At 60.8% G+C, this 18,568-nt stretch overlaps 2 protein-coding genes across 2 annotated transcripts in view; both read right to left on the reverse strand.

Annotated features, from left to right (window-relative positions):
* Nucleotides 1-841: 841 nt before the first annotated feature.
* Nucleotides 842-1,318, reverse strand: LOC136561864 (urocortin-3-like). The gene has a single exon (XM_066558374.1). It carries the CDS (start codon nucleotides 1,316-1,318, stop codon nucleotides 842-844), a length of 477 nt encoding a protein of 158 aa, XP_066414471.1.
* A 2,271-nt stretch (nucleotides 1,319-3,589) lies between these two features.
* Nucleotides 3,590-18,568, reverse strand: part of COL7A1 (collagen type VII alpha 1 chain) — a 37,636-nt gene continuing 22,657 nt past the window's right edge. The window contains 60 exon segments of the mRNA XM_066558375.1: nucleotides 3,590-4,597; nucleotides 4,715-4,894; nucleotides 5,537-5,653; nucleotides 5,754-5,837; nucleotides 6,188-6,277; nucleotides 6,705-6,752; nucleotides 6,851-6,899; nucleotides 7,095-7,148; nucleotides 7,228-7,305; nucleotides 7,651-7,767; nucleotides 8,066-8,128; nucleotides 8,230-8,292; nucleotides 8,369-8,422; nucleotides 8,638-8,691; nucleotides 8,765-8,845; nucleotides 8,926-8,961; nucleotides 9,047-9,118; nucleotides 9,367-9,438; nucleotides 9,668-9,724; nucleotides 9,809-9,844; nucleotides 9,948-9,983; nucleotides 10,060-10,104; nucleotides 10,259-10,318; nucleotides 10,552-10,587; nucleotides 10,862-10,933; nucleotides 11,068-11,193; nucleotides 11,318-11,377; nucleotides 11,476-11,511; nucleotides 11,634-11,678; nucleotides 12,215-12,259; nucleotides 12,401-12,442; nucleotides 12,539-12,574; nucleotides 12,657-12,725; nucleotides 12,813-12,893; nucleotides 12,982-13,017; nucleotides 13,106-13,168; nucleotides 13,327-13,359; nucleotides 13,591-13,635; nucleotides 13,822-13,857; nucleotides 14,135-14,170; nucleotides 14,452-14,496; nucleotides 14,583-14,645; nucleotides 14,787-14,831; nucleotides 14,953-15,024; nucleotides 15,193-15,237; nucleotides 15,416-15,451; nucleotides 15,545-15,754; nucleotides 15,889-16,020; nucleotides 16,258-16,293; nucleotides 16,412-16,459; nucleotides 16,628-16,663; nucleotides 16,840-16,875; nucleotides 17,034-17,138; nucleotides 17,232-17,267; nucleotides 17,413-17,448; nucleotides 17,632-17,676; nucleotides 17,870-17,941; nucleotides 18,142-18,177; nucleotides 18,359-18,439; nucleotides 18,525-18,560. Coding sequence (XP_066414472.1) covers nucleotides 4,548-4,597; nucleotides 4,715-4,894; nucleotides 5,537-5,653; nucleotides 5,754-5,837; nucleotides 6,188-6,277; nucleotides 6,705-6,752; nucleotides 6,851-6,899; nucleotides 7,095-7,148; nucleotides 7,228-7,305; nucleotides 7,651-7,767; nucleotides 8,066-8,128; nucleotides 8,230-8,292; nucleotides 8,369-8,422; nucleotides 8,638-8,691; nucleotides 8,765-8,845; nucleotides 8,926-8,961; nucleotides 9,047-9,118; nucleotides 9,367-9,438; nucleotides 9,668-9,724; nucleotides 9,809-9,844; nucleotides 9,948-9,983; nucleotides 10,060-10,104; nucleotides 10,259-10,318; nucleotides 10,552-10,587; nucleotides 10,862-10,933; nucleotides 11,068-11,193; nucleotides 11,318-11,377; nucleotides 11,476-11,511; nucleotides 11,634-11,678; nucleotides 12,215-12,259; nucleotides 12,401-12,442; nucleotides 12,539-12,574; nucleotides 12,657-12,725; nucleotides 12,813-12,893; nucleotides 12,982-13,017; nucleotides 13,106-13,168; nucleotides 13,327-13,359; nucleotides 13,591-13,635; nucleotides 13,822-13,857; nucleotides 14,135-14,170; nucleotides 14,452-14,496; nucleotides 14,583-14,645; nucleotides 14,787-14,831; nucleotides 14,953-15,024; nucleotides 15,193-15,237; nucleotides 15,416-15,451; nucleotides 15,545-15,754; nucleotides 15,889-16,020; nucleotides 16,258-16,293; nucleotides 16,412-16,459; nucleotides 16,628-16,663; nucleotides 16,840-16,875; nucleotides 17,034-17,138; nucleotides 17,232-17,267; nucleotides 17,413-17,448; nucleotides 17,632-17,676; nucleotides 17,870-17,941; nucleotides 18,142-18,177; nucleotides 18,359-18,439; nucleotides 18,525-18,560 — 3,744 coding nt within the window. The 3' untranslated portion in view covers nucleotides 3,590-4,547.

The raw sequence follows: 18,568 nt of genomic DNA on the forward strand, positions 1-18,568 counted from the left end.
AAGGGTCCAAGGATGAGGGAAGAGATGAGGATATGACTCTATGCTTCAGAAGGCTTAATTTATTATTTAATTATATATATTATATCGAAACTATTCTAAAAGAATAGAAGAAAGGATTTCATCAGAAGGCTAGCTAAGAATAGAAAAAAAGGAATGAAAAACAAAGGCTTGTATCTCGGACAGAGAGTCCGAGCAAGCTGACTGTGATTGGTCATTAATTAGAAACAACCACCATGGACCAATCACAGATGCACCTGTTGCATTCCACAGCAGCAGATAATCATTGTTTACATTTTGTTCCTGAGGCCTCTCAGCTTCTCAGGAGAAAAAATCCTAAAGAAAGGATTTTTCATAAAAGAAGTCTGTGACAGGGGTGCAGAGCAGGAATAAAGCACAAGCTGTGTTTGGTGTCACATTTTATTGTGTGTGGTCACTCAAAATTCTGGCTTTGAGGCTTGGCCAAGCTTTGTGGAGGATTTTGTGTCACCCAGAGAGAAGAAGCACCCAGGAAAAGCTGCCTGGCTGGATGCAGCCCCTTTGCAGACATCTAGGTGGTGGATGAGCAGGGAGCAAAGCCAAGCACAGAAATCCCTGTAGTGCCTGGGGCTGGGACCAGCTGTGCTCAAGCACTGGCCAAGGTAACCCAGCTGTGTCTTCTCCAGTGGTGCTGAGGTGAGAGTTGTTAAACCAAATCCTGCCATGGCTGCTGCCTGTGCCACGAGCACTGGGGCCAGGGGGATGAGGTGCCATGTCCAGTTCCCTGCAAACACGCTGATGCTGCTCCACACCTCCCTGTGCCAGCCCTGCTGTCCCCTCCAGCCCTGCTGGATCCCAGCACAGTTCATCTCCTGCGCCCCAGCTGGGCCATCAGCTCAGCATTGGCAGCTGCCTTGGCCTGCAGCTCCTTCTCTCGGTCCAGGTCGAGCAGGATTTTCAGTAAGTGAGTGTGGACATCGAGTGACAGGGACACCTTCCTCCTCTTTTTGCTTGGAGCTGCTCTCTCCGTGGCTGGGCTCATCAACCAGGGCAGGGCTTGTCTTTCTGATCCCTCCAGCAGTGGCAGGCTGGCTTCATCTGGATGAGACCCTGCCCCAGAGCCACCGTCAGCCCTCCTCATGTTGGAGAGAGCTGGCAGCATCTTGTTGTGGCTGGTGCTTTCCTGCCTCAGCAGCTTCCCTCCATCCACACCTCGGGGGGCTGGTGAGAGCCACTCATGGCTGGGCCCCTCCCAGGCTCCTGCTGGTGGCCCGAGGAGCAGCAGGAAGGACAGCAGCATCCTGCCTCGCAGCGTGCCCGGGGGTGCCTGCAGGGAGCACATGGCTTGGCTCTGAGCATCACTCCCATCACCCTGGCACTGCCCCACAGCCCACCAGGCAGGTCACATCCCCACCAGGGTGTCACCCACAGAACCCCTCCACTCCCTGCAGGTACACCTGGTGGGGCTTCACCCTCCTTTCAGGAGCCTTTCATTATTCCACCCTGATTTTAACCCTCCTGAACAGGGTGGGGAGTTTTGGGGAGGCTGAAGGGGGCATAGGAAGCAAATCCCCTGGGTGTCCTTGTCCTTTCACACAGCCCCTGGCCAGATGCTGTGCCCTCAATTTCACACCCCTCAGCCGTTTGTCACCCAGGGAAGGAGACAACCATGTCCTGCCAGGTTGCTGTGGCTGCTCCCCAGCCCATTCCTGCCCTTTGGCCAGGGAAATGCCTGGGGTTTCAGGGCTGGGCGGGCAGCAGAGCTTTCTTCCTGCCACGCCTTCCCTGGCAGATGCCATTCCCCACTGTGTTGCTGGGCTTTTTGGGGCAACAGCCACCCACCAAGGGGGGACACGAGCCACTTGGACTAAAATACACAGGATATTGGGGCAGGAGACTGGCCACAGGTCCTGAGCTGTGTCAAGCCTCAGCAACTTTCTCCAGCCCATCCCTCACCTTGGTCACAGGGAGGGCCCCAGGGATTGCAGAATGCTGTGCTACGGGGTGGGGATCAGGGTGCTGGGATATGGGGGGGATCAGAGCAGGTGCAGGGACACTGCTGCACAAATCCTGCTATATAGCTGCCTCTCCCCAAAATCAGTCACCCAGCAGAGCATCTCTGGGGTGAAACCCTCTGGAAAGTACCAGAGTAGGCAGCCAGAGGTGGTTAACCCGCTGCAAAGTGAGGAATGAAAAGTATCTAACCCCCTGCAACCTATTTCCCAGCTAAAAGCCCCTGAAAAGCACCACTGAGGGCACAGCCTCACCATTTGCAGCAGGTTCTCGTCTCCTCGACGTTCAGCAGTGCTCCCAGGCTGCAGGGACCACGGGCTGGGGGTTTGCTCTGCTCCCTGCCAAGCCCTGGCTCTTATCCTGTCCCAGCTCCACCTCCGACCCGCAGAGGGGGTGACGGTGACAGGGGGAAGGTGGGGGGGCACTGTGTGGAAATCTTTTTAATACATTTTGCCTAATGGCAGATGAAATCATCCCAGGATGTGGGTGGGTGTTGCCCCCTTGCAGCTCCCCCAGCTGTGTTCGGAGGGGATTCCAGGAACCTGGGGCAGCTCACTTGTAATTGTTTCGTGTTTGACTTGCAAGATGTTTTTTCTCCATCTAATTAGGCCTCCCTGCTCCTATCAGACTTGGTGATCACTTCAGGGAGGGAGAGAACATGCATATTGCTGGGATCATGGGCATTGTGCCTCACAAGGACAGCTCCTGGTGCCAGTTTGGCACTGTGTCCTGACAGGCTCCCTGGCCACATGGAGGGCATGTCCAGAGACATGTCACCTCCCTGCTGTGCCAAACCCAGGCACTGCTTTGGCCACTGGTTTGCAGGACACCAGTGGCTTGCAGCTCACCTTAATGCATTCCAGCTGGGACATCACTGGTTTGCAGCTCACCTTAATGCATTCCAGCTGGGACATCACTGGTTTGCAGGCACCTGCACCAGTCCAGCCTGGCCCAGCTGCCCAAGGTGGGTGGCAGCCTGTAGGCATTGCTGTCTGCTGAGCTCCATATACAAGGGTTTTGCTCCAAAATTCCCCCCTTAGGGAGTGTGGGAGCATCCCAAGGCTCTTAGGCTGGGTGGGTACCACATGGGGTGAGTTGTGGGTGCTCAGCCCCGCAGCCAAGGGCAGGAGTCAGGGTGCCCAGGGTTCAGAACACTGGGCCTCTGCCCACCCCTGTGGTCTGAACCCATGGGTGACCCAGGCTATGCCACCCTCCCCAGGACAGCAGGGAACAGAAATAATGCCAGCTTTGTTCCTCCTCCCAGGGACAGCCAGGAACTTACACCCAGTAGCCAAAATTAGCAGGCAGCACTGATTCACACAGCACATCATGCAGCACCACAGAGCCACGTGCTGACACGTCAGGGCCTGCACAGGGGGTCATGGCCTGGCTTGCATCAGCTGGGCACGTGCTAGGCACAGGGATGGGGCACTGGGCTCCCTGGAAGGGGTGAGGAATCCCAGCCAGCACTGCCAGCCAGTGCAGTGGGCAGCTGGAAAGGGCAGCCCAGCTGGCAGGGGCAGGGGGCATGCCTGAGTCAAGAGCTGTCCCCAAACTCCACAGGCATCTCCAGCAATGAGCCAAGAATGTGACATCTCCCTGTGAGCACAGCTTTAATACACATCCCCCTGCATTGGTACACATAGACATTTGCTGTATATAATATACACAGAGAACAGCAGGACGTGTGGGGGCCACACAGCCCACCCAGCAGCCCTGGGGCTCTGGGGCAGTGAAGGGCACGTCCCTACCCAGCCCTGGGGATGGGGGGAAGCAGGGGCTGCGACATCACTTTCACAAAGCCTTTGAGAGTAAGTGTGGGCGAGCAGGAACCGCTTCTAACATAGCACCATCCTCAGGGTTTCCCTGACAGGCCTGGGGGTGCAGGCGAGATCCCCCAGATTAAGGCCAGATGTGCTGCTGGCAGATGTGTGAGCTGGAGGGCAGCACATGGCAAGAGCCTCCAGTCTCCCCACAGCTCATTGCCAAACCATTGCAGCCACAAAAGGGGAACTGGGCCCTAGTTGAGGTTAAGGTGAAATTTATTCAGATGGAGCTCATTGCAGGGTGAGGGACGCTGTGCAGAGAGGCACTGCCTGGCACAAGGATGTGGGCAGCTCTCCCAGCAGAGACAGGGAATAGAGAGGGAGTTTGGGGGTCTATGGGGGGCAGGAAAGGGTACAAGGGCATTATGGGAGGGGAGGGAGCCCAACTATGCCAAGTCCTACCTCTGCTTCCAGAGAGAGGGAACAGGACTAAGAACCCTTCTGTTGGCAACAAATAATTTAAAAATCAAACTGAGAACAACCCAGTGGGAAAGGGGGTTCAGAGCCTTGCTGGGAGGCAATTTCCCATTTGACATAAATTTCACCTTAATGACAATAAACTGATATGAAATGAAAAACCCATGAGCAGCATAAAGACAGGTTAGAAATAGCACCAGGTTCCTGCTGGGGATGGTGGGCACATGGCTGCTGCCCCCACGGGCAGCCCAGCCCCGTCCAGGGCAGCATCTGGGCAGCTCCAGGCAGCCCTGCCTGCCCAGACACCACCTGCACCTACACCTTTGGCTGCCCTCCTTCCTTGCTGCCAGCACTGCCACGGGAATCTGTGGAGAGAAGCGAGGTGCTGTCAGAGCTGGGCCGGGGAGCAGCACTGTCCCCGGCTCTGCATGGCTGAGCCCGCGGCACAGGGTGGAGGTGCTGCTGCGCCCAGCCCTGCCCACCTGCCCCGGGGTGCTGTCCACAGTGCAGCTCACACTCCTCCTTGCTCTGGAAGCGGTTGGGGTTGCCCTGGCAGCCGCTGTAGATGAAGGGCCGGCACTCGGTGGCTCTTTGGTTGTAGTACCAGCGCAGGGTGTAGCGCTGGCAGTGCCCCTCGTCCAGAGGCAGCCTGCAGGGCTCAGCTGTGGGCAAACGCTGCTGTGAGGGAACCCACCAGGCACAGGAGGGAATCCCCAGAAGGCAAAGGCTGAGCATGGGAAGGGTTTGGTTGGAAGAGACTCTCTGTGCTCTGCCCAAGTGCTGGAATTGAGGGCAGGAGACTCCACTCTGTCTCCTGGGACGGCTCCCAGCAAAGAGCTGGGGACATGATGGCCACAGCACCCCTTGAAAGGATTACAGAGGCACTCTCCAAAGGCTGCTGCCACTGGGGCTTCCCTGATCTCCTGGGCCTTTGGGATCTGTCCTGTGGCTCATGAGCAGAACACAGGAAACCTACCACGGCAGCAGGTGCCACCAGCCCAGCACACCACCCATCACTGCTGGTGATGGCTTCAGTGAGGGGGATAGAGCACAAGGTCTGCACAGTGTGGGCAGCACAGTGATAGAGAAGGTGCAACCCCCCCAAGTACCAGCAAGAGGGCAGGAAATCCCAAATCCCCCAGACAGATGGCACAGGGGCAGGAAATCCCAAATCCCCCAGATAGATGGCACAGGGACCCACTGCCCAGCTGATGTGAAGACACAACCCCAGCAAAACCCAGGGCAGCTCCATGGTTTCCCCAGCAGCTTAGCTCTGAGTGCCAGGTGAGTGCAGGGAAGCTCACCATCCCCTGTGGGCTGCTCCAAGCTGTCCATCTCCGAGATCTCATCGTAGTCATCCTCCTCTCCATCCATGTCATACGCGAGGTCGTCATCGTCGAGCATGGTCTGCCTGTCCTGCCCTGGGAGACAGCACCACACGTGAGCAGTCCTCACCACACACATGGAGGGCAGGAAAAGGGGGACAAGGACTGAAAGCACAGGGATAACACACTAACACACCCTCATCTTCCTCAGCGTGCGACAGCTTGAGCACAGGGACTATGTGAGCGCTGCCAGCAAGGAACGGCTGAGTGGAGAAGGACCCTGTCAAGGGGACACGGGCATCAGGGAAGAGGCAAAGGAGTGTGGGCTGCTTTCCCCTTATTTCCCAAGGGAAAACCACCCCTCTCAGATGTGGAGCAGTGCAGCACTGCCCAACCCTGTTGCAGCCTAACAGGGTACATGGACAGGGATGATGGACCTGGAGATACCCCCTCCTCTGTCTGCACCACAGACCAGGGCTGCCACGGGGGCTTCTGGAGGAGGCACAGGCAGGGGAGGCCCAGAGAGACAGCACCCACTCAGAGCCCAGCAGGACAGGGACAGGGGAGGGCACAGGGAGGCACACATGCCCATGTCACCAGATCTCACAGATCCTCCAGACTCTCCATCACCTGTTTGGTCCTGCTCGTTCTCCTGGCGGACAATTCTTCCTGCTCCCTGGGCAGAGTGGAAGCTGCTCCTGGCCTGAGCCCCCCAGCCTCCTTGGAGAGAAAGCACCCACCTCATCCCAGCCCACCCCTTGCCTCCATCCCTCCAATCCCACTCCTCCAGCCTACCCTTCCCTCCAGCACTGCTGACCCCCTGCAAGACCCCTGCCCCAGTTCTGACACCCAAGAATAGATGGGGTACAGTTCCTGGGATCCCCTCAGTTGGGCACACCCTGGCAGCACCCAGACCCCACTGGCACCACCCTGAACCAGCTGTCCCTGGGGATCCCTGTGCCATCATTGCTGCCACACACCATCCCTTCTCCCTGTGCAGGGTCCTGCACTGATGCTGACCCTGACTGAAGGGCCATGGAGGGTGCCAGCCACCTCCAGCTCCCCAAAACCAGTGGCACACCTGGGTGCCAGGGCTTCTTTTGTGCCACACGTGTGGGGCAGGGGGATAGGAAGGAAGAGCTGCAACCTGAGTGCTCACGTGAGTCCTGGTGCCGTGGAAAGTGGCCACCACAGGCTGTGGGAGAGACAGGGTGGGGTTAGGGGCAGTGGGTCCAGAGAGGAGAGCAGGTAAGTGTGTACCCCCAGCCCCAGAGCAGCAGAGGGGATGCTCACCACAGTGCTGGCTCATCTCCTGCCTGACAAAGGCACGGATCTCCTCCTCCTGCCGGGCACACGAAGGGCAAGGGTAGCAATGGGGGATGGTACAATTCAAGAGGAGGAAAAGCCCTTTCCCCAGGGTCTAGCAGAGCCCAGAGGTGAGGGCAGCCCCTACCTCAGTGGCATGGATCCAGCACCCCTTCCCACCCCAGTGACCTGAGTGCCACAAGCCTGTGCTGGCTCCCTTCTGGCTCCTTACCGTCATGCCTGGCTCCCCCTTCTCCCCACGGAGCCCATGGGTGCCAGGACTGCCCTGGGGACAGCAGAAAGGAGGTGGGAAGCTGGCCCTGGCTGGAGCCCATCCAGGCAGGGCCAGGCACCCAGACACTTACCTGCTCTCCTCTCTCCCCAGGGATGCCAGGCATGCCACGTGCACCGGGCACTGACTGTCCAGGGGGGCCTCTCTCCCCCTGCAAAGGACACGTGCTCAGCATCTGGCTGCTGGAGTCTCTCTGCTCTCCCCAGCACCATGGAGGTGCTGCTTTCCCCAGGCCTGCCCCCCAGGGATGCCAGTGCAGGTGGGGATGGGGACAGGTCCAGCCCAACTCAAGGACAAGCAGGGTTCCAGACTCCCCCCCTCAGACTCCATCCCCTGGGCAGGGGGACACAAGGGAGGACACAAACCAGCAAGCTGGCAGGGCAGGACAGAGCTGGGACATGACTCCAGATGCCACCCACCCCTCACCCACGAGGGGGACTGGGCCCTCCCATCCTCACGGCCCCAGAGGGAGCAGTCACCTGTGGTGAGGCCTTACCTTCTGGCCCTGCATGCCCTCGGGACCTCGTGGGCCAACGCTCCCTGAGGGCCCAGGGGGGCCAGGAGCACCATCACTGCCCCGGGGACCAGGGCCACCCATAACACCCGGGGCACCCTGGAGGAGAGGAGAGCAGAGGGTGAGGCCAGGGGTGTCAGAGCCCCCAGCTTCAGAGCAGATGCCATGGACATCCTCTGACCCCACAGCTGGGCATCCCCAAAAAACCAGCACTGGTGCCTCCTTATAAAGAGCAGGGAACTGTTGTCAGTCCTTGCTTAGTGACATAAGTTAGAGCAGCACTGAATGGCTCTTCGGGGAGCACCAGGCTCTGATGTGCTTCCAACCAAGGCTGTATCCTGGTACAAGCAATGTGGTGCAATGCATCCCATCCCTTTGCAGCCTGCTCACTGCTCACCCGGTCTCCTTTCTCCCCCTGGTCTCCTTTGGCTCCCTGCTGCCCGTCAAATCCCCGGTCACCCTGCAAAGAGGAAGGGACAGGCAGCAGGGGACACACAACAGGGGCAGGCAGTGAGGGGATGAAGTGCCAGCACAGCTTTTCCCAGCACTGCTCTAACCTACCTTGGGTCCCATGAGCCCTTCCTTTCCAGGAATGCCTGGTGGTCCTGACAGGCCCAGCTCTCCCTGGGGGACAATGCAGGTGTCCATCAGCCACCAGCCATGCTTTCCTGTCCCACCCTGCTGTCACTGAGGTGCTTACCGGCTCGCCTTTCCTCCCTGACAGCCCCGAGCGCCCTGGGATCCCTGGCTCTCCCTACAGCGGGCAGGAGAGAGGCAGGGCAGTCAGTCCTTCACCCCTCAGTGCTCACCCCAGAGCCACAGGCTGAGGAGGGACCCCCTGCGCCTGTCACAGGGTCAAGGTCTGGCCTCAGCCATCTCCCCGCTCTCTGGCTGATGGGGGGGCTCCAAAGGGCCACCGCCCCCAGGGAACATCCAGGCTCCTGCAGCACCTTGCAGGCACCCACTCACCTTGTCACCCTTGTCCCCATTGAGGCCACAGGCACCTTTCATGCCCCGCTCACCCTGCAAGGATGGGAAGTCAGAGCCATGCCAAGCCAGCACTGGAGAGTGCTGGCAGCCAGAGAAACCAACTCACCTTGAGGCCACGCATACCCAGGGGTCCCATGTCCCCCTTGTCTCCCCGGGCCCCGGGGATGCCATCACGGCCAGGCTGGCCCTGTGGGAGAGCACACAGCGTGACCAGGGTCTGCCCCTGCCCTGCACTGGGGTGGCAGAGGCACAGGCACAGCTCCTCACCGGCTCGCCAGGCTCTCCTGGTGCTCCAACCTCTCCCTGGGGAAGGCAAAGACACCAGTCAGGGCAGGTGAGGGGATGGTGCCACCAGCAAACCCAGCAGAGGGGCTGCCCAGCTTCATACCTTCTGCCCACTGGGGCCACGTGCCCCAGGGAAGCCCATGGAGCCCTTCTCTCCTTGTTCACCCCTCGTGCCCTGCAACAGAAACCCAGATCAGCACAGGCCAGGAGGGAGAGCTCCAGCCACAGCCACTGCATGGCCACAGCACAGCCACAGTCACCTCCAGGCCATGGTCCCCTTGCACCATGTCCCTGCACCACCAGCACATAGGGCACAGGGATGCTGTCATGCCCTGCTTCCTCTGTCCCTTGCCCTGTCAATAGCCCTCCATGATCCCCAACCCAGCAGCTCCCAGCCCTGCACAAGTCCCCCCAGCCCTGTACCTTCTCTCCAAGCATGCCTTGCTGCCCCTTGTCCCCCTTGTCCCCTTCTGTGCCCTTCAGGCCACGCTCTCCCTGCAAAGGAGGAAACACAGGGAGGGGTCAGGGGATGAGGAGAAGCTCAGACACACATCAGGGTGGGGAGGACAGACTCCTATGGGGGCAGGAACATGGGGTCTGTAGGGTGGCTGGAGGTGGGGACAATACACTCTGCAAGGGAGGGTCCCCCAGCAGGGAAAAGCTCCTCCAGCTCTTCCCAGAGGGACAGGAAGGATGGGGGAGGGAGGACAGGGACAGCTCTTACCGGCTCCCCCTTGCTGCCCCGTGCTCCTGGCGGCCCCTCTACCACCACAGTATCACCCTGTACACCCAAAGCAGAGCGGGGGGTGAGAAGGGGGCCAGGGCTGCTGCCTGCCTCCCCACTGCCCCCTCCCCAAGGACTCACCTTGTCTCCTTTGGGTCCTGGGGCCCCAAGGTCTCCCTGTGAGGATGAGGGGAGATGCTCCAAAGATGCACAGCAGGGAGCAGGCAGCACCTCCCTGGGCACCCCAGTACCTGGAGGTGCATCACACAGAGTCCCTTACCTTGTCCCCACGCTCCCCACGGTTCCCAGGCAAGCCCTGTGGGGGACAAGAGAGGGGTGCTCAGGAAGGAATCACCCAGACCAGGGTGCAGCTGAGGAAGGGGGGTACCTACAGGTGGCCCACGATCCCCTTCAGGCCCTGGGCGTCCATCCTCACCCTGCAAGGAGGAAGGGATATGAGAAGGGCGTTGGGGGCACCCCAGCATCACCCCAGGCCAGGGACAGCTGCAGCTCTGGCTCAGAGACCTGTCAGGCACCGAGAGCCTTCCTGTCCCTGGCTGTGGGGACATGGGGGACTGTGGCAGTACCTACCCGTGGTCCTGGGTCACCACGTTCACCTCTGGCTCCTGGCAGCCCAGCCCCTGGAGCTCCCTGCCAGAGAAAGGCAAGAACTCATCCCCATCCTCACTGCCCACAGCTCCTCCCAGCCCTGCCAGGCACCCCCCATGCCAGGGACACCCCACAGTCCCACCCCAGCTCTCTGGGTGCCATGTGCCACCATCCAGAGTGGGCTCAGCACCCTCAGGGGTGAGCTGGCTGCAGGGACACTCCACAGGGGAAGCAGCCTCCCACCTCTCATGCTGTAGGGCTGCCCCTGGTCCTACCTTGTCCCCCTTCAGGCCAGGGGCCCCTTGTATGCCCTAAAAGAAAGGAGAAGGGTGAGCAAGTCATGGGAGGAAAGCAATGCCAGACACCCTGTAAAACATCCCTGAGAGTCCCACCACAGCACTGCACTGCACACTCCAGCAGCAGTCTGCACCCTGTGAAACATCTCTGAAAGTGCCACCATGGCACTGCACACTCCAGCAGCAGCCTGCCCCAGGGCCCAGGGAGGTGCCAGCTGGTCCCTGCCAGCCTGTCTGAGCCAGCAGGGCAGAGTCCACAGCCCCAGGAATGCTGTGCCACCATACTCACAGCTGGCCCTGGGGGCCCCACAGGTCCTGGTGGTCCAGCAGTGCCATCCCTGCCTGGAAAGCCGATCAGACCCTGCAGGGAGGAAGCAGGGAATGGGCAGTGCCTGGGGCTGGGAGGGAGTGGGGCTTGCAGGGATCTCAGTGCCACTGCACAAGGGTCCAGGGTCACCAGGACCAGTGGTGCTGTGTTCTAGTTGTAGTCTTTACCCTCTCTCCTGGGGGACCTGGAGGGCCAGGCTGTCCATTGTCCCCTCTCAGGCCTGGCTGTCCTGGCATCCCAGCAGGGCCTACCAAGCCTGGGGGTCCTGGCAATCCTGGCAGGCCGGTGTCACCCTGAGGTAGGGAAGTAAAAGATGAAGCTCCTCAGGAGTGTGCTTTTCCTTCAGCAGCCAACTAGAGCATTACTGGGGCATCAGGGACATGATCAGAGCCAGGGTGACAGGGCGACAGGGGTTACCTTCAAACCTGGAGGCCCGTCCTGTCCTGGTGGTCCCCGTGCACCGACACCCACTGATCCCTGCAAGGTGGCACAGAGCATGTGGCACATCACCAGGCTGGGGGCACAGGGGTGCCAGGGCCATCGTGCCACCCAGAGCATCCCCCAGGGACACATACCTTCTCCCCTTTGGCTCCAGAGGACCCCTTGGCTCCCTGTGAAGACACGAAGCCCCCAGGAGCACCTGGGCAGTAGGTGGCAGGGGCACAGATCCCAGCCCCAACAGCATCCACTGTCCCCAATATCCACCCACCACCCCAATATGCCTTCTACTCACGTCTTCCCCAGGATCTCCTGGCTCTCCAAACTTTCCTGGCTCCCCCTGGCAGGGAAAAAGAAGGAAAAAGCAGATGTGTGGGATTATGAACAGGAGGAGCAGCTGTGGTGGTGTTCACAGGGGTCCCAGGACAAGGGAAGAGACGAGGATCTGGCTCCATGTTTCAGAAGGCTGATTTATTATTTTATGATATATATATTATTTTAAAACTATACTATACTAAAAGAATAGAAGAAAGGATTTCATCAGAAGGCTAGCTAAGAATAGAAAAGGAATGATAACAAAGCTTCTGACTCTCAGGGAGTCCAAGCCAGCTGACTGTCATTGGCCATTAATTAGAAACAACCACCATGGACCAATCACAGATCCACCTGTTGCATTCCACAGCAGCAGATAACCATTGTTTGCATTTTGTTCCTGAGGCCTCTCAGCTTCTCAGGAGAAAAAATCCTGAGGAAAGGATTTCTCCTAAAACATGTCTGTGACAAGCAGCTGCAGCTGGATCCCCACATGGTGGCCAAGCAGCCAGGGAGCTGAGGACCACACAACCCCTCCCCACTGACCCCCAGGGCGGTGCTCACCTTGTCACCCTTGGGGCCTGGCAAGCCTCGGTCACCCTTGGAGCCCTGTCAGGGACAGCAGTGTCAGGGGACAGGGCACACACAGGGCTGGCTGGCCCCTCACAAGGCCAGGGTGGTGGATAGGTTATGGTAGGGAAGGGTCAGTGAGGGAGATGAGGGCAGTGTCAGTGGCAGGGTGTGACTCACGGGCTCTCCCAGCAGCACACCCTCCAGCAGCGCCGGCTCTCCCTGCAGGGCACGCACGGGTGCTCAGCTGTGCCCACTGCGGGTGCCAGGGCCCAGCAGACCCCTGCCCAGCCCAGCCCTCCCAGCCTGGCTCCTCACCTTCTCTCCCTTGGCTCCAGGGGGGCCGGTGATGGCCTGGGGCAGAGGACAGTGGGCAGGTGAGCAGGGCTGCACAGGGATGCTCCCCTCATCCTGGCCAAGGCAGCTCTGCACTCACCTGCCCTGGGGCTCCAGCATCCCCTGGCTCTCCCTTGGGACCAGCAGGCCCTGAGGGTCCTGGTAAGCCCTGGCACAAGTGGCACAGCCCTCAGCCTTGGCTGCAGAAAGCCAGGCTGAGCTGAGTGGGCATGGGGCAGGGTGAGCACGTCCGTACCATCTTCCCAGGCACTCCTGCCTCGCCGTCCTTCCCTGGCACACCATCCCTGCCCGGCACTCCTGGCTTCCCACTCTCCCCCTGCAGGCAGTGACAGTGGGGCTGGGCTGTGCAGGCAGCCCCAGGCACCCTCACTGATGGCAGCCAGATGTGGGGGTCACACACTCACCACTTGTCCTGGTAGCCCAGGGACACCCGGCGGGCCCTGCAATGGAGATGTGAGCAGAGATCAAGCAGCATCCCAGGCACCAGGAGCAGCCAAGGGGTGGGTTTGGGGTGCTGCAAATACCTACCCCTGGGCCGGGGGGGCCAAGGGGTCCTGGCAGGCCCATGTTGCCCTGGGGGCCAGGCAAGCCCTGCAATGGAAACAGACACATCAGAGAGGGGATGGCACAGCCAGGACCTTGGCTGCCCCCATGGGAAGATGTGTTGGGGTGGGACTGGCTGATTTAGAGGAGGCTGGATGGTTTTGGGCAGCCAGGTGGGTACAGGCAGGGAAGGTATGAGTACTCACACGGATGCTGGAGCCAGGTTCCCCTGGATCACCCTGGGAAGAACACACTGCATCAGAATGACCACCCCAACCACCCAGCTACTTGGTCACAGGCACATCTTCATAGCTGGATCCAGGAGGGGGTCCATCCAAATGTCCCTCCCCCCAGCCCAAAACTTTCTGAAATGTGGTCCTCCCTCCTGTCCCCAAATCTGGCAAGGCAGCCTTTCCCTCTGCCAGGCTGGAGTGGCAATGCTGATGCAGATGCCAGTGCTGCTGCCTTACCTTGGCACCAGCGGGGCCCTGGGTCCCTGGGGGGCCAGTGCTGCCCTGCAGGGGACAAGGGGACATTATTGGGGTGGTGCTTGCTGGTGGCACAGAACAGGGAAGGGGCAGCAGGACCACTCAGTCCCAGCAGTGCCACCCCACCACTGCTCCCTGGGGAATGCCCAGCCTGGCTGACACCACCCTTGCATGACAGTCCCCTGTACAGGGTGGGGCAAGGTGGCTCCTTACCGGAGGTCCTGGGGGTCCTGGGTCTCCCTGATTGCCCTGAAGGGAGGAAGAAATGGGATCACTGGAGAAGTGGGTTTTCCCCATTGGGAGCAGAGGGTGTCCCCAGGGAGAGCAGACCCAGACAGTGCCAGCAGCTCTTGTAAGCACCAAGTAAGACAAGCCTGGACAGGTCCTGCTAAGATGCAGGGGGCCAAGGACCCAGCCCAGCAGCAAGGTGACCCCCATGGTTTCACCAAGCATTCACTGCCAGGAGCCCCCAGCTGTGTGCTGAGGTGGTGGGACACAGGGACATGGGAGACACACAGACACCTACCGGGCGTCCCAGCACGCCAGGAAAGCCTGGCACGCCCTGCAAAGAACCACATCACAGTCAGTGGATGAACAGAAACCCACACTTCCACACAGCCCTGCCTGCCCCCCAGGGATGCTCCCCATTCCCAGTGTGTGGTACCCAGCCAGGGCACTTAGGAGGGGCAGGAATAGGAAGGTGCCCCCAAATCCCAGGCCCTGCATGGGCAGAAGGAGGTAAATGAGCCATAAACGCTCCCGCTGATGCTGGTGGTGGCTGGTGTGAGACCACAGGAGCTCCCCCAGTCCCAGCCTGCATCTCTCCACCATGTCCCCACTCACCGGCTTCCCCTCAGGGCCTGCCAGCCCTCTCTCACCCGGGAGGCCCTGGAGCAAAGGATGGAGACAGGGATGGGGTCAGTGCCAGGCAGGTCCGGGGGCAGTGCCAGGCAGGGGAGCAGTGTGGCACTCACCGGGCTGCCGTCTCTGCCCTTCTCGCCAGGCTCCCCTCGGTCACCCCTCAAGCCACCTTCACCCTGCAGTGGGGACAGGCATGGGGTCACAAGATAGGCAGGGACCTTCCCATGACCTTCCAGGGCCTGCTGAGGGCTGTGCCCAGCAGTGCCCTCATCCAGGGCTTTGCTCCCTTTTGACATGGGAGACTTATAACCTCAGACCTTGTCTCCTTTGGGTCCCCGCTCGCCCTCAGCTCCGGGCTCACCCTGTGAGGGGAAGAAGACAGATGCCATCAGCCCTTGCTGACCACCATCCTCAGCCCCAGCCCATGATGTTGGCCCAGCTCAGTTGTCTCAGCTGCCTTCTCCTTTCAGACCAGCCACTCACCTTGGCTCCTTTGGGTCCGATGGGGCCGCGTTCCCCTGGGAGGCCCATCAGGCTGCCCTCCACCACGTCCACCTGTGGGCAGGGCACAGTCAGGGCCAGCACCCAGGGCACCTCAGGAAGGATCCCTCAGGGGCAAAGCCCTCCCCAAGCGCCTGAGCCAAGGCACTGGATGTGACCATCTATCCCCAGAGGAGCAGGCTGGCACCTTGACAATGCTCCCCAGCAGCAGCCATCACCTACCTTGGGCCCTGGGGGCCCTGGGGGTCCAGGCAAGCCATCCCTTCCCTGAAAGGGCAGAGAAAGAGGTTGAGTGTCAAAGGGCACAGAAGACCAGAGCCTTCCTGGTATGGCCAGGAAGGTATGGGAATGGGCATCTGCCTGCCCCACAGAGAGCCCTGCATCCCCTCAAGAGGGGCACACCACCAGAGGGGATGGAGGGCACCATGTCCCTGTCCCAGCTCACCTGCTCCCCTCGGTCGCCCTTCTCGCCGCGGTCGCCCTGTAGAAACACCGTGGTGGCTGTCACGGGGCTGTCCCCAAGCCCCCAGAGCAGGTCCCCCAGACCTCACCTCGCACCTGCACACACACTCACCTTCTCGCCGGACCTCCCGGATTCCCCCAGCTCCCCAGCCCGGCCCGGCACCCCAGGAATGCCTGGCTTGCCAGGCTCCCCTGGCTGCCCAGGCGGGCCCTCGGGACCCCGCTCACCCACGGCCCGGCCCATGGGGCCCTGGGGGCCGGGGGTACCTGGGTCTCCCTTGTCACCTTTGGGTCCTCGCTCGCCAGGGAAGCCTAAGGAGCCCTGCAAGACAAAAGCTGCGCTGCCAGAGCCAGCCCTGAGGCGGGGCTGAGGCGGCTGCATGAACCCCCAGCCAGCCCAGAAAGCAGGAGTGGGGCAGAGTGCTGGGGCCTGGCATCGAGCCTGGCTCCACTCACCTCTCGGCCCGGGGGCCCCCTTTCTCCTGGATCCCCCCGACTGCCCTTCTGGCCCCGCAGCCGCTCAACCGCTGGCGGAAACGAGTCTGAGCTCCCATCATAGGCACCTGTGAGCTCCTTCAGGGATGAAACCTGGGAGGGAAGAAGACAGGTGCCATCAGCCCTTGCTGACCACCATCCTCAGCCCCAGCCCACGATGCTGCCCCAGGAACATGGGGAAGGAGGAGAGAGCATAAAGTGGAACCAGCTGCACCCCACAGTCCTGCCAACCCATCCTAAATTGCTCGCATCCCCCAGTACCTCCAGTGCCCTCCTTCTGCTGCCATGAGGCAGGAAAAAGCCCCAGCCTGACAGTCAGGAAATACATACCTTAATGCCAAGTGCTTCCAGGCTACGTTCAATGTTCTGCAATAAAAAAGACATTAAAAACAAAGTAGGTTCCCACCACAGAGGCTGTGGATGGTTCTCTGTCCCCAGGGTTGAGGCTGCTGTCCCAGCACAGCAGGTCAGGGTAGGGACTCACCACTGTAGTGCCAGGGTCTCCACGTGCTCCAGGGCTGCCAGGTCGCCCCTAGGTTTAGAGGAAAAGAGGCAATGGGAAGATGTACAGAGCTGCAGCAAGAGGGGTGAGCAGTGCTCGCCCTTGGTAGGTTTCAGAGTTAACACTTTGCTGCCTGGCAGGGGCTGTGGCTGTGACTGGGGTGCTTATAGCTTGTCAGGCTCTGTGCTGGGTACTCACCGGCTCCCCTCGCAGTCCAGGCTCCCCTGGGTCCCCCTGAAACACAGCAAAGGGATCAAGGGGAGCAGTCAGGCTGCCCAGCACCAGCTGCAGCACCAGGGTCCAGCCCTGTTATCTTGGGGGTGGGGACTCCTGACAGGGCCTTATTCCCTCTGGCATGTGGTCCCCCCAGACCTTTGCCTTGGGGGACTGGGGGGCAGGAGCACACTTACCTTTGGTCCAGCCACCCCACGGAGGCCTGGGGAGCCCTAGAAGACATGGAGGTGACACAATAGCACCCGGCTCCCAGGGACACGGGGCAGTGCCCCAGGGCAGCCATGGATGGGGGTCCTGCCTGCCTTAGAGCAGTCTGGACTCCAGGGTCTGGTGCTGAGGGGCACCATGGGGTGGAGAGAGAACTACACACCTGGCCAGGGGGGCCAACCTGCCCTGGGACGCCGGGGAGGCCAGGGGGGCCGAGGGGGCCTGGCACACCTCTGTCCCCCTGCTCGCCCTTGGCACCGCTGCGGCCCTGCCGAGAGAGCAGCATCACCCCAGGGTCTGTGCCTGAGGGGGGCAGGCACCCAGCACCCCCGTCACACACTCCTCCTTGGGGAGTACTCACCTCTCTCCCAGGCAGTCCTGCATCACCTTTGTCTCCCTAACCAGGAGAGAAAGCAGTTGGAGGGATGCTGCCCCATCAGCTGCCCCAGGATGGTGCTCCTGGTCTGGGCAGGGTGGAGCCACCAGGCTTGTGGGGATCACATGGGGACCATACAGGAACCACCCGTGGATCACCTCCTTACCTTTCTCCCATCCTCTCCTGGTGTCCCATCTTCTCCCTGGGAACAAAGGCTGCCTGTCAGTGCCCAGCTCAATTCTCTCAACATGGGTACAAACCCAAGGATGGCTCAGAGCAGGGAGGTTCCTTGCCACATCCTCCCCTTGCCTTATGCTGTACTGGGATCACTATCCCTCAACATCCTGGGAGAGCCCCAGAGTCAAGCCCTGTTTCCCCTACTCACATTCTTGCCATTCAGGCCAGGTTTGCCATCCTCACCGGGTTTGCCCTGGCAGGAAAAGAAAGGCAGTGAGGGAGGCCCCCAGGCTCTCCACCAGCCAGGGGTGCCTGGGCCCCACTGGAGCCTCAAGGTGCATGGCAGGGGGAGCTGGGCACAGGGTGAGCCGTGCCAGATGGATCCAGCTGGGGTCCACAGAGGGCATGGGACAGGATGTGTCCCTAGGGTGCTGGCTGGTACTCACAGGCACGCCAGGTGGGCCCAGGGGACCCACGGGGCCAGGGGGTCCCTGCTCCCCACGCAGCCCAGGCAGCCCCTGCAGGGAAAGGAGATGGTGGGAGCACAGGGCAGCAGGGCACCCGTCTGCCGCAGCCAGCCCTGCGAGCAGGGAGTGTCACTGGCAGTGGCGCTCTGCTGGGTCAGGGGAGAAGCATGGCACAGGACACTGGTCCCTTGCATGCCTGATGGCCCCAGCAGGAACACAAACCTAAACCTGCCCTCTCCAGAGGTACTTACATCCCGGCCAGGATCTCCCTGCTTTCCCGGGTCCCCCTGCAGACAAGGAGGAGGTGAGGACAGGGACATTGCTACCCTGCCAAAGGCCCCCCCCTCCAGAGCATCCCCATCCTGGAGCACAGGGTGTCCATGGGGACAGCTTCTCCCAGCCCATCATCCCTCTGTCCCACAGCTCCCACCCAGGCACAGAGCTTCCCCCAGCCTGGCCCACACTCACCCTTAGCCCAGCAGGCCCTGGGGGCCCAGGTTTGCCTTCCAGCCCATTGCGGCCATCCATCCCTGGTGGGCCACGGTCCCCCTGTGGGAGAGCAGGGAAGGGTGGTTGGAGCTCTGGGGTGGGATGGGAGGGCTGTGGGACAACCCTCAGCCCCCAGCCCTCTCACCTTCTCTCCTGGCAGGCCTCGGTCCCCAGGGTCACCCTACAGGG

Source organism: Molothrus aeneus, chromosome 12 (genome assembly GCF_037042795.1).
Source record: "Molothrus aeneus isolate 106 chromosome 12, BPBGC_Maene_1.0, whole genome shotgun sequence".
Lineage (NCBI taxonomy): Eukaryota > Metazoa > Chordata > Aves > Passeriformes > Icteridae > Molothrus > Molothrus aeneus.